Raw genomic sequence first — 14,254 nt, forward strand, 5'->3', positions numbered from 1 at the left:
CCCAGTATAACCCTCACTTCCCATTGCGACTATTACTTTCAGATGTGCAGGTGATGAACGGGCCTTCCAGAAACACAGAGCACTAATTACGTTAAAAGTTATTAACGACGCTGATTTCGCTGACAGAGAAAATACAGCTGGTTTTCAACACAGGACTAATGTTAAGCACGTTACCAAAACCCCAAACCTAATTACACTTTTTTTCCCCCAATAATTTATAACGGTTTGCAAAGTCATATAATATTTGGATGCCTTCTGCCCAACTGGTAAAAACCAAAGACCCTGTAGGCTGCAGGATGACAGTACCAGTTGCTCCACGGAAAATGACAGCTTTCGTAATATTCCAAGTGATTTTTCAAACAAAGTGGCGTAAGATTATGAACTGTTGGCTCTACAGAAGCCATTGGCCTTCCCTGTGAGCAACGCAAAAGTCTTTTTCGCAATGTTGAAAGCCGTTACAAAATGAAGGAAGAACGCTTTAGGGGAAGAGAAATTTGGAATATTCTGACAGCCAGAGAAATTCTGAATATAAACAAGACAATTACTGGCCAGGATCTGGCCAAGGTTAATGTATATAAAAAATCAGAGAAGTACCTTGATATTTATGAGACCTCAGCTTGAATTCAGCATCCCCATAGCACAGCATCTCCCACAAACCCAATGGAAAGCAGTTCTTTACTAAATCTAAAGGGAAAACACTACCTGCTGGGTTATTTACACAGCCTCGTGTAGCACCTATGGCTCTCCTAAATGACCTCGGCCACGTAATCATCAGCTAAACCTGGTGTCCCTTTGCATTTAAAATCTGCTCGGGTAACAGCAGCGCAAGGCAGCCTGGCTCTGAGCCACTCCCAGAAGCTGTAGATACACGGCCCCTTCTCCTCGGAAAATAACATTTTAGTTTCTTTCGGGGGAGCTGGATCAGCAGAGGGATGGAGGCTGCTCAGACCGTCCCTCTTCAGACCACTCCCTCCACTGACACGGCACAACGCAAGAGCCCGGGGCGAGCTTTGTGGTGGGAAGCTCACAGCAAGACAGGATACAGAGGAAATAAAAATAGTATTGCAGTTCGTAAAACTCCAGTAGCTTTCTGGGAAAAGAGAGCTTCTTGGGAAAGAAGCGAGCGCATTTCTTACCCACCTGTAATCTGATTTTCTATTTCACCTTGCATATGCAGAGACTCCATATAAATGGTTCGATTTCCAATAAATCGTGCGCAAGCGATCCCCCTGTAAGGCTGGCAGAACCCGTCCTCTTCATACTCGTCACTGAAACCAATCACCAACACAAAAGGGTGAAACATTTCACAGGCGACTTTGCAACAAAACATCACTACAGGGAGCTGGCCCTTGCATTCTTCGCGGCCGACGCGAGGGGCTTGCTGCGGCTGCCTTCGCTCCGCGATTCGTTCTGGGTGCCGCTCACCCAGCGCCGCCGTCCCCTCCATTAAGAGCCTCTGATAAGGGATTTTATGGTCTTTAGGTAGCGCAGGGGGCACGGCACGGGCTTTGTGCCCTGGATGATTTGAACCTCAAAGGATTCCCATACTGCTGCAGGTAGCTTTCAGTATCTCACAAACCAGCCCAAAGTGAATATAAGGATATAACCCTTGTATTATTATATAATTATATTATATATATATTATTATATAATTATAAGGATTATATCCTTATATTCAGCAAGATCTTGAAAATTTCTTTGTTAAAAAAGCTTCAAGCTGCCTGGGAAAAACAGGCAGTGGCATTTCAGGTCAGACAAAATAGGCATTACTGTTGCATGGAATGAATGCGTTCTGCGTGAGGGGGAAGGCTATGTTCAGGAATATATCCAGCCTTGATTAGAAGAGAAAACATAAACTGCCTGAAAAAAACAGAATATACCCAGCCTTGATTAGAAGAGAAAACATAAACTGCCTGAAAAAAAAAAGATTTACGTTTATTTAAAGCAGCTAACACGCTGGTTTCTATTTTTGACCAAACTTGTACTTAATATTGATAAACATAGCAGGAAGAGTCATGCTAGCAGAGACAGAATTTAAAGTGTACACAGAAAATCAAATCCCTCCCAGCACTGATACCCTTGAAAGAGGAAATGTTTCCTCAATCTTCCGCGAGTGTGGTAACAGTTATTGCTAAAACAGAACCAAAGCTAAGGCAGGAGTTAAACAGACAGATTTCTTTCATTAGGTGCTTTGTTTTATGCAATATAGGAGACATTGAATACATAAATCCAGATGTGAAATTATTTGCCCGTATTCTTCAAACAAAGCAAAGAAAGGAAATTACCAAACCTCTGAAGGCCAGACCAGTCACTGCTGATTTTGGACAGATAACCAGCAGCCAAGCGCCGGCACACAACAGGGAGTTTCGTGGCTGTTTCGAGGAGGGGGCTGCATGCGTGATCACTGAAACACGCACCCAGCTGCACGAATCGGCCCTTTCACTTTCGTGCTTTAAGAATCCAGTTGGGAGATACCTGGGACCCGTTTTCTGGGAAGACAGACACCTCGGCCCTGCTGAGGCCCTGGCAAAGGGAGGTGCCTAATGAACATTTGCTGATAATTTCTTTGTTGTTCATGCTGGTACACACCCAAGACAGCTACTACATGGCTCTCGAACTAGGAAAAATGATATTGGGACATCCCTAAGTATGAACATAAACAGGTTACTTTCTCCGTGTACTTCTTTTTGCAGAACTCATCCTCGCGCAGATGCCGAAAGCCTGACAGTGGAATCTGACAGTGGAATCTGACAGTGCCATTAATAGGGAAAAATCAGAGCTTTTTTAATCAGCTGTGCCATTAAGTTCAACAAAAGGCACTTTCATCCCCTCCTGAAGACCTTGGCTGTGAGAGCTTGGAAATGCAAATCACATTTGGCCTCTTTGAAGTCACCCTTCCATTGTGCGCAGGGCTTAGAGCAAGCGGCCAGCCCGCAGCCCGGCTCCCCAGCGCCCTGTCACCGAGGCCAGGGCCAGCTAATGGGATTAGTGGGAAGGAGGGCCAGGATCGCCTTCCAGGACACCCCAAACCTCTCCCGGCACTCCTCGGCTACCAGCCCCAGAGCACCGTCCCAGGATTCACGCAGCGTCGTTTTCCAGTTCACACGGAGAAGCCAGACACCAAGAATTAACCGCAGTAATTTATGACTGTGAAGACAGGGGGGTAGGAAAGAGGGATGGTAGAGATGGAAACCTCATTCCACCAGCATCTCATATCAATTGAGAGGTCAACGGGAAGGCGTCCAGGCTTCACTGGATGATGGTCCCAAGATGTTCCCAAGTACACTGAAAATTGGATTGCGAAAGCTCAACCTTTACACCACCAGTTAAACTCTTCACTAACTAGAGCAACGGTAGGCTGAGATGCCTCAGATAACTGAAGCTACCCTGATACTCTGAGACGTAAACAGAGACACACAACCACATCCAGGTGTTTCTGCGTGGAGTCAGCTCTAGCGAAAATATTTTCACTCTGTTGGTTCTTGAAGAGAAGACGAAACAGCTAAAACCTGAGCTGAAAAACCACAATAGCTACTATAGACTCTGGAGGTCTAGTCTCCATCCTCTAATCAACAAATCCCCCAGTAGGATATATCTTCTTATTATTTTATTCTTTATTATAATCTATATCAGAATTTAACTCAGGGACTACGCCTAATAGCAACTGCTCTTGAAGGCGAGCAAGCACTGCAATTTAAGCACACAACTAGATAGAGAAGACAAAACCAGGAGGAATGCGATCAACGTATCAACAAAGCAAACTCACCTTTGAGCTAAAGAAGATTTCACTGCAATAGCTGCACGCAGCAAGGACTGCGAGTGAGCAGGGACACCGCTTTACGCGGGTGGAAATGCCCCGAGGAGCGGGATTTTGGAGATAATCTCAGAAGGTGAAGATTAGAGAGGAGAGCCTGGAGCCCACCAACTGTGGCTTGGGGGCTGCACGCCAGCCTTGAATTCACAGAGGCAAAATACAAGATTGGTAGCTCAAATGGAGCAGGCAATGTCTGAATGGTTTTGGAAATCAGCTCCATAACGGGGCTGAAGGATAAATCAAACCGAAAGGAACAGGAACATCAGAGTAGGACAGAAGCCCCCGGGCTCTGCTTCCTGAGCTGCTCCACCGAGGCATGGCGATAAAGAAGGGAAGCTCTGGGCCCTGACGTTCATCTGTCGCTCCTGACAGCTATCAGCGGCTCAGAACAGCAGCTCCCATGACAGGAGTCCTGATCGCAGGCCGCTAACACGTCGTTGCGGTGCAGTTATTGACACGTGCTCGTCAACGAACCAGTGGCCACATCTCGCTCCCGGGCTCCATTTCTGTATCACCCCTCGTCAGCCGGTCAGGGGCACACAAAATCACCTCGTGCCTCTGCACCTCTTCGTGACGGCTCACCCCTTCCCTCGCTCCTGACATGGCTCGGGATGGAAACGTTCACATCTCGTACCCAGGGCCTTCCTGGGCGTCCTTTTTTTTTGGGGGGGGGCCACCCACCGGCTCTCCATCTTAGACCATCTCCCGCCGAGCAGACTGCTACTGGAGCTGAACACCCTCTGCTCACCAGATGTTTCACCCAAAGCCAGAGCCGCAGCCCGACACGGAGCCCGCGACGGCACGCAGAGCTCCTACCTGGCTCAGACACATCCCCACCTCCTGCTGCCAACCAGCAGCCACCTCGGCCGCTGGATTTAAAACACACAGAGCAGTTCCTTGGGATCAGGGCTGAGATCGCCGATTCCTCTGACACAGTTCCCGTTCTGCGTACCTCACACGCTCTTTGTAAATGAATCACAGCACCACTGCTCAAACATGTACCTGCTTCACGGTCCTGGTCCAATCCTACCCCCAGAGAAAGGATGGGGCCCTTAGGCTCAAACAGGAGGTAAATTCGGGCTGATTCAGCAATTAATGTGCTAAAATTTATGGACAAGCTTAAATCCTAATGAAATGGCAGTCAGTCTGAACCCTAGGCATTGCTGATTGGGGGGTTGGAGTAGATCACAGAATCACAGAATGTTCGGGGTTGGCAGGGACCTCTGTGGGTCACCCAGCCCAACCCCCTGCCCAAGCAGGGTCACCCAGAGCAGGCTGCACAGGACCTTGTCCAGGCAGGGCTTGAATATCTCCAGAGAAGGAGACTCCACAACCTCCCTGGGCAGCCTGGGCCAGGGCTCCGTCACCCTCAGAGGGAAGAAGTTCTTCCTCATCTTCAGATGGAACTTCCTCTGCTTCAGTTTGTGCCCGTTGCCCCTTGTCCTGTTGCTGGGCACCACTGAAAAGAGTCTGGCCCCGTCCTCCTGACCCTGCAGATATTTAGAGGCATTTCTAAGGTCCCCTCTCAGCCTTCTCTTCTCCAGGCTGAACAAGCCCAGCTCCCTCAGCCTTTCCTCGTAGGAGAGATGCTCCAGTTCCCTCCTCATCCTCGTAGCCCTCCGCTGGACACTCTCCAGCAGCTCCTCATCTTTCTTGAAGTGAAAGATGAGTGACAGATGACCCACAGAGGTCCCTTCCAACCCCTAACATTCTGTGATTCTGTGGTTCAGGATGGACTTCATCACTCATGCAAATTCTCTGCCAAACTAGAGAGGCGAGCAGCCAGCGGTTGAAAATCACGGATGCTGGCTTGCAGGAGCAGCTTCAGCGACAGCCACGGAGCAGCTCAGCCGCTCTCCCAGCATCAGCTCTCGGGGTCTGGGTGCTGCACGCCACCCAACTCCCGCTTCTTCGGCTGCCTGCACCCCACAAAGCCCTGGCGACCGTTCCGTGAAGACTACGCATGAGAAAGGAAAGCGCTGGATTTTAATGATCGATAGATGATACAGCACTGTTGTGTTTTGAGATAATTTCTTTTCAGATTTGGTTTCCACTCTGTTTTCTGTTTGGGTCTTTAAATAATTCTAGCCTTGACGTTTGTCTTGGAGCTTGCCCATTGACTTGAGGTCCCACTGCAGCTCGCCCTGCGACAATACTTCTGGCGTCCTGTAGTAATAATAGTACTGCAGATTAAATTTACACTATACTCAGGCGTCTTTAAGTATCTGATCGCACAAAGTTTACAGAAGACTGAGCAAGAGCTTTGCAGGGCGTCTGCAACAACTCACTACCGCAATCTGACCTAACGCAGTGCCTGCACCAACACGGGACGCACCAGGTCTTCATCAGCGCAGACGTGACCAGCGTCTGCCTTTCTACGGATCACAGAGGCTGCACAGAAAGATCAGCACCGTAATAAGTTACGTCACGTCTCTCTGGGTACATCCGAGTATCAGTAAGTGCCTGCATGAGTAAAAGGACCCTGTCCTTCACATGTAGCTCAAGATGGCAAAGGCCTCAACAAGGGGCACGTAGGTGAAGCCAGAAACAGAGACCAAGTCACAGCACACAAAAAAAATTTGCCAACAACTGACAAAGAATTCACCGTCACCACTCGGCTTCATTTCCCCCTCTTTAATTATCTTTTGCTTTGTGCTAGCAATATTTACTTCTGTCAACCCTGGATCCCTAGCAGCTTTTCACATACTGAAGTGGTAACAAAATAGTAAACCAACTTCATACCTCTCCTCCTTCCCTTGGCTTCTCACTCAGACTCTCTCAAAGGCTTTCTCGGTGTTACCTAACCGTGCAGCGAGAGCCTCCTCTTCCATCTGGGATACCCTCTTTCGCTCCATCGGACTTTGGCATCTTGAAGAGGTGAGCATGAAAGCAAGAGTGCTTACAGCTCCTTGTGCAATGGTCTTACGCTGAACAAAAAAAGCACATTGCGAAAAGGCGGAGGGGTCTGAGACTCGAACACCGTCCGTCGTTGGGCCTGGCACTGCCGCACTGCTGTGGTGGTGGAACCGGGGGTGCTTCACGCCATGCGATGGAGGTGACGGTTACCCCATTACTGGTGTCTGCCGCTGCCCGCTGCCACAAACTCCTTGGCCCTTCCCAGGCGAACGCAGGATCAGCAACAGGCAGCAGGACCGAGCGCAGCGGGCGCTCCCGAGACAGCCACTCGCTCACAGCAGCTCCCCAGAGGGTTGTTTCTTATGGGAGAGACAGTAAGGCGTGAAAATGGGAAAGAGGAAAGGAAGGGAAAGGGAAAGGGAAAGGGAAAGGGAAAGGGAAAGGGAAAGGGAAAGGGAAAGGGAAAGGGAAAGGGAGCCCAAAATCTCTGACTTTGCACTGGGATCCCAGAGGAGGTGGTTACATGGGCTGCATCAGGAGAAATCTCTACATCTCATCTGCTCGTGGCGTGACGGCTCCAGTGAATCCAAGGGTTGATTTGCCTCCCAGCGCAGCACCTTTCTGCTACAGCCCGAAACTGGGAATTTCTCATTGCCTCTGATTTGAAACAGCAGCAGCCTTTTAGACATCCCCACGCAAAGCAGGCAAAGGAGCTTGCCGCGGCAGGAAAGCAATAACAATCAGGTCGCGATTCGTTTCTCATCGGCTTGAGCTGAACCTGGAGGGGTGGCACGGCACCCACCCCACCCCAACGAGGCTCTGCAGTCTGCTTCGTAAATGCAAACCACTTCTGCAAGATGCTCCAGCAAAGTCCACTTCCCAGCATCCAGACTTTTCTTTGCCAGTCTTATTCTAAATTACCAGAAATTGCCCAAATCTAAACAACATTCCCAGCAAATGTCAACAACAGGTCCAGGAACTCAGTTTAGCACAAGCTTGGTAACCAGGCTTTAACACGAGTTCACTTGGAAGTCTTTAATAAATTATTAGAAAAACTGAACCTTGTGAGATCACGTCGTATTTACTTTTACAATATCCAATGTATTCAAAATACATACTCCAAAGATGGTGTAATTGTCTTTTCTACCACACCCCATGGACTTCTTTCTTCCCTTTTTTTCCCCCATTTTTTTTCCTTTTGCTTCAAGAAGGATTTGAATGAGTACCCAACGAGAAAGAATCATAAATACAAGACTAATTTTGATATCTTGAGCGAAAATGGGCCAAGGAGAGATGTAGGACAAGGCAAGACCAAGTCCCAAATGCTGTGAGTGCCCCAAGACAGGAGGTGGGAGCATCGCTCTCCCTCCCCATGCCTGTTCCAACACCAGCCCACTACAACACATACCTACGCTTAGGTCAGTTAGTTAGTTGGTTAGATGGGATCATCGGATTACTGTTATTTTGGTAACCAAATCTCTAGCTGACAGCAGTGTAAACAGGGGAGCATACATAGAGGCAGTGAGGATTAATAAAGCCACAGGGTAAAGGACATCGTAACATTCAGTGACACTGGCAGACGGCCATGTAAAGCCGGCACGGGATTAAGGTGTGCGGGCAAAGCCAGGCTGATTTATGAATATTAATTGATTTGAAGAGCAAAAGCAAATAAACAGTGCACTATCTCCGAGATCTACCAAGTGGAGACTGAGTATCTTTGGCTCTGTGTGAAGACTGTCCAGACATTTTTTTCAGTTACAATGTGAAACGTATTTTGTCCTGCTGGAAAAAAAAAGTTCTCCCATAGCACTAAACCAGTCAGAGCTGTTTATCTAAATAATTTATATCCAACAGCAGAGTACGGATGGGAAAACGCAGCCAACGCTGCCTGGTTCAGACAACCAAGTGCTTTATACCCTTCGCTTCCAAGGTGAAACTGCCGCTTGCTGCAGCGGGACCACGGCAGTGCGAGCGGCCGGCTCAGCTCCCGTCACCCTGGCACGGCGCCGGGGGAGGCTCCTGCGCCCTCGCGAGACCTGCACCGAAAGGGTCCTGCTTCGCGCTCGAACCACGCACTTACAAATCTGCAGCCTAAAACCGGGGTCACGGAGGGTGCTGAGTTCCTAATGAATGCTGATAGGCGACAGCACCGAGGGAAGAAACAGGCTCTAGAAAACTTCGCTGGTAATTAAAGGGTGTATCAATAAATTACTTTTATTGTTATATATATCCAACACACCCTCTGTACGTGCAAGAATGCTGTATAAATTATTTGTGCAGTGTTAAATAAATTGTATTTTGTTCCATACTCGTGTTCCAGCTTCACACAGAATAAAACGAAAGGAGTTTTCAACTTGGCAGATATCCCTCAAAGCAAACAGATGAATAATACTCTGTCATACTTTCCGAAGAGCAAAACCCTTGTTGCTTGTACCTCCCTTTGAAAATGGGAACAAATTGGCTCTGTTTCATAACAATATTTCAGAAATGAGGGCTGCATTTTACTTTGCAAAAAGAAGAGAATTGCTCAGACTTGCACGTCACCGGGTAATTTAAGGAAAAGTTCTGTGTAATATAAGCTATTGCGGCTTTGACACCCCTTTAAAGTCACAGGGCAGCTAGGGTTTAAATGGTTCACTAGAACAGCATGGGCATAAAATCAAAAATGAATAATGCTGTCCTTTGACACCATTAAATTTACAGAGTCCCACAGCACCACTGATACATCTGGTCCTAAAAATAATAAAAATAAAATTCAATAAGCAAATACGATCTGCCTAAGTAACTACTGAGTTAGTTGTTAGCTCACATTGCAGGCTGATAGCTGGTTCAACATGATGCCTCTGACGCAGAGATGGATAAAGCATCCAAAATATCCAAAATGAACGTGAGCTTGGGCTGCTGTGTAGCCCAGCTTAGCACGTGGGACGGCACTGAGCCAGCCAGGCCAGCACTGAGGCCATGTTACGGCTGCGCTCCGCTAAAACTGGGGCAGACAAAATTCCCTGACCCCCCCACTATCTTACAGTTCCCCAAACACCTTGGCCTGAGCGTTTCTCGGGGCTGCGTAGCGTTGCGCTCCCCTCCCCAGGTCGCTTCTCGTTCGAGGATGTCGGGGCTGAAGGGAGGCAGAGACCCAGACAGCACCGGTGAGCGGTGACGTGTGCTTTCTGCTAACCTCATCTGGGCAGCGCGGCAGCACCCGCAGCTTTGGAAGCTTAACAAAACACATCTCTCACGCAATTAATCCCTTGGCAAGGATGAACCAAAGCAGTTACTGTGTGTTTGTCATCATGAGAAAGTTTTACAGTGTCTCTATCAAAATGACTCATTTCGGCGAAGCAAAAGCTGCCTAGAAAAGCTCAGTAACAATGGCCACGAATTTGATCTAAACATTGACCAAAAATGACTAAGCTAGCCTCTGAGATTCACTCTTTTTCTCCTCTTAAACACCTTCTCACAACCCCTTCCCTACCCAAGCTCCTCCTGCAAAGTCACCGGGCCTTCGCGCAGGCGAGGGTGCGAGCCGGCTGCGCTGGCTCGGCAGCTGCAGCTGCTTAGGACACAGCCCTGGTAACGGCGTTCGGATCTTTCCTGGCAGACTTCTTACATCATTATTCAGTGATGAACTGCAAATCATATGCTCGTAGTTATGGAAATGGCAGGAAACTTCTTGCACTTAGTGTTGTTTGACAGAGCTATTTTAAGGTTACGTTCGGAAGGTCGGTTTGTCCAAGTTTCTAGATGCAGAGGAAAAAAAAAGGTAAAATGTTTTTGAAGAGCAGTCAAGAAGGATAACATTACAAGTGCTAAACGTTGCCTCTATCAAACCTTTGTACATACAGAAAAACACACTCCCTCCTGCTGGATTCCCTCGCGGAGCTGCAGTGATCTCACACACGTTCCTTATCCACCTCTCATCAGGCATTAACCTTTAGATAAGGGGTTTTTGATGGAACCATGCTCAGCTTCACCCCATAAATCGGCTGCAGCCGCCCTGCCCTGAGCGATACCAGACTCCTCCTCCGCCTTGCCCGGGCTCAGGCCCTCGCCTTGATGGTCCTCAGAGCAGACAGGCAGGACCGGTCCACATCACATCCACATCCACCTCCTACACGGCGAGGGAGCAACCCTCGGGCACCGCGCCGGGAAGCTGAACACCAAACCCCAGAGACAGGCTCTTCTTGTAAGCACCTCAGCCCCATCCCTCGGATTTTTGTCCAAACCTCTAATAACTGGGACCTTTTTCAACACACATTTTATGAGCAGCCTCCAAGCGTACTACAGCGCGACTGCCGCATCTCCATCAGCCACCCACGCCCCAGCCACCGCCGCTTGGTGCAGCTCTCTTTGTACAAGTGGTATCGAGCCACCAGATCCAACGGAGCTCCTTAACCAAACATCTCACTGCTTTCATATGCACAAAAAGTATTTAAAAGTGACCTGTCTGACCAGGAAGCTGATATTATGTATTATACAGCATTGCCATAGGGGAGAGCTACTACAGGTTTGCTCGGTGCTGCATGAGGCTGGTACTTCTTGATGTAGGAGCAGGAGAAGAACGCACGCTTCTCCCTGTTGGACCCCAGGAGGATACACATCGGACTACAAATAGGTCATATCACAAAGGACACACTCGAGATCGTATTCAGCCTCCAGTTAAGTAAAAATCCCCAATTGGAAGGAATTTATTCATTATTTGGTCCCATGAAGTCACGGAGGTTGTTTAGACTTCACTGAGCAATTAAATCAGCTGCAGATTCCATTGCACATCTCCCCGACAAATCCCTCCCCAATATACAGAAAAGTGCACCTCTGTGATATATTAAAAAAAGAAACTTGAAATATAAGAGAAATACAGTCAGGGCTGAGACATCTTTCAAATGGCTTGATCTGGACATTAAGGGCTTTAGTCCCCAATATTTTACTGTCTCTTTACAGGCGTAACGGGGCTCAGAGAGAGCGTTCATGCAACCAATACCACATGAGAAGGACTCTTTACACCGAGAGTGTGGCACAACCAGGCTGTAAGGCATGAGGAGCTGGGTTCTCCGAGGAGCACTGCCTTGAGAAGACGGCGGGGACAAGGGTACTTTCAACCCCGGTGATTAGAAGAGGGTGAGAATAATAACAAGGTTTTAAGTAACACCTTTTTGTTTGCCTTACAACAAATCTCTTTTGTCAGATGTCTTCTTTTTTAAGGAAAAATTAGTATTTTGAATTTTCCAGTTCGCATTGCTAAGGATTCACGGCTCTCTCCCAACCGCTTATTCATCGCTGACGACTGAAACTGCTCAAGTGTTCAGCCAAAGGGATTTCGCTTGCTACTACGACACACACCTACTTTTGCAAGAGGACAGTCAAGTCTTCTGGAAGACATAGGAAATAACACACATTCATAAATGAGAACATCAAAAATGAAAACATTTAATCCAAAGCAAAAGACAATTTTTGATGGCGTTAACACATAGACTATTTCAATAAAATGGGAAAGTATCTTCATTTTCAAGCTATTTTTCCATCCTAAGCATTTTTTTTTCTTTCTCTCCTGTTGCTGGACATCCAAACGTCCCATTCTCCAGCAACTCATCTTAAAGACCTGGTTTATTCCCTGACAAAGCTGTTGCAGATTGTTCTTTGCCCAGGAGGGACTTCTTGCAGAAGGCAATATCCTGCTCCTTCCTGGGCCTCAGGACACCGCAGACATAGCTTTGAACTGTTCCTAACTGACACAAAAACTTGTGAGCACCAAGAGTCAATATTGAACACTATCAAACGACTTTCAGAACTTCTGCAGCCCATTTCACCTCTCACTAACTCTTTCCTGCTTTACCTTCTTTTCTGAAGTCACGGCTTTATTTCTGCTCCTCCCTGCCCCCTCCTTCCTTCTAACATTTAATTTGTCTTACGTGACTCAAATAGGTCTTTCTTCTGGTGACCTAATATTTTAACCTTAAGCATGATGAAAAACAGACTTCACAAATCTGACACTTGAATTAAAAGTGAAACACATGCCTCAGCACAAGTTAATTAAAAATAATACGTATAATGTTAGCTTGTTTAAACTATTATTTGACCAACAATTTGCACCCATCGATAACTACTATAGTCCACAATTGCTACAAAAATAACACTAACCACCATAAGCTCAAGCTCACTGCCAAAATTAGCAATGTTGCTTCTCCTTTTATTTAACCAAAGGTCTCACGGATCCTGCCGAAGCTGCTGAAGCCCTGCCCACAGAGACGCTGGCACGCGCGGCGTGTGTGAGGACCGGCCGAACACGGGGGCACGGACACGGGCTTCAGCACACCGGTACCCCAACGCACGAGTCCTGTACCTGCTCAGCACTGTGCATCGCTCTTAGGTGCCCCACTACTAATTCAGATACTGGTAATTAGTTGCAGATAACTGATTTTACAGCCATGTAGCCTTGTTCCTCTCATTGAAGGAACTCCTGCCCTGAAATGCCTGGCTGTGGTTCCCTTTGATGGGACAGGCGAGAGGCCAGGCACTACAAAGTCAGGAGAGTGGATGGAGAGTAACTACATGGAAAAAGATGATCTGAAATTCCAGACTCCTTTTAAAAAATCTAAGGGAGAGCATATCTTCCTAAATGGCCTTCCTAGGAACTAGGTCAAGGTAGGAATACAGCGTTTTTCTCTGCTGACGAGCAGTCTGGGGGTTGCTGGCTTTATGAGCAGAATACTCATACTTCGGCTGGGGGTAGCCGGTAAGTCCAAAACCGTTTTAAGCAGTTAGTCTTATTGAAAGAGTCGGTCAAGTTTAACAACTGTGAAAACATTTAAAGTTCACGCAACTTGCAGGTCTGTCATAAATTCTGCTCCTGACAGACACACATAAATAGAGGCTCCTCAGCTGGGAATAGCCAGTCTGCTTTCAAGGGTATCATGAGTTATATTAAACCGAGAATGCCTTGTGAAAGAGATTGCTTTTGAGATAAGAAACTCCTTCTTAAGACAACAAACATGAGTGAAAATATGCTTCAGTGAAAATTAAGATCAGTCCATGCATTCCCTAATGGTAACCGGATAAGGCACGGAGAACTTGTTAGTTTTCTTTAAAAGCATTTTGCCTCTCTACGTAGGCTGCACAGACCAGTGTGAAGCAACCACAGTTCAGGAAGCACCTTGGGACAAAAATATTCATCTTTTGGTTAGCCTTCAGAAGGATGCCTAGCCCTAAATTCTGAAAATCCTGATCTGAAGGAAGAACCGTGTAAAAATGGAAGTTTTCTACTCAGAAATGGGCCAAATCCCTTCTGAAACTTTCCTTCTTAGGAAAATAGGCTTTTCCACTGCTTTTTCCTCCTGCTGCCCCAAAAGGGTGAACACGTTGCAACTGCCTTCCTGCCTATTTTCTGGCAGCAGTATTAAAAGAATTCTTCAGTAAATTCTGACCTCCAATGTTTTTTATTTCTTGTTGTGGTCAATAAAGATGGAAACCTCTAATTTTGCAAGGCCAACCAGCTGGAAAGAGCGCAAGCTTAAAGAGTTTGAGCAACGCAAAGAAAAGCCCAGCTTGTTAGCAGTAAGGTGTTTGTAGAAAACATGCAAGATAATG

General features: G+C 47.2%; 1 protein-coding gene across 1 annotated transcript in view; it reads right to left on the reverse strand.

Annotated features, from left to right (window-relative positions):
• The window catches only part of ROR1 (receptor tyrosine kinase like orphan receptor 1), a 178,038-nt gene that overhangs the window by 13,546 nt on the left and 150,238 nt on the right, over window positions 1-14,254 (reverse strand). Inside the window, exon 5 of the mRNA XM_075424307.1 lies at window positions 1,141-1,268. Coding sequence (XP_075280422.1) covers window positions 1,141-1,268 — 128 coding nt within the window. The remainder of the gene's footprint in view (window positions 1-1,140; window positions 1,269-14,254) is intronic.

Source organism: Opisthocomus hoazin, chromosome 6, assembly GCF_030867145.1.
Source record: "Opisthocomus hoazin isolate bOpiHoa1 chromosome 6, bOpiHoa1.hap1, whole genome shotgun sequence".
NCBI classification, from domain to species: Eukaryota; Metazoa; Chordata; class Aves; order Opisthocomiformes; family Opisthocomidae; genus Opisthocomus; species Opisthocomus hoazin.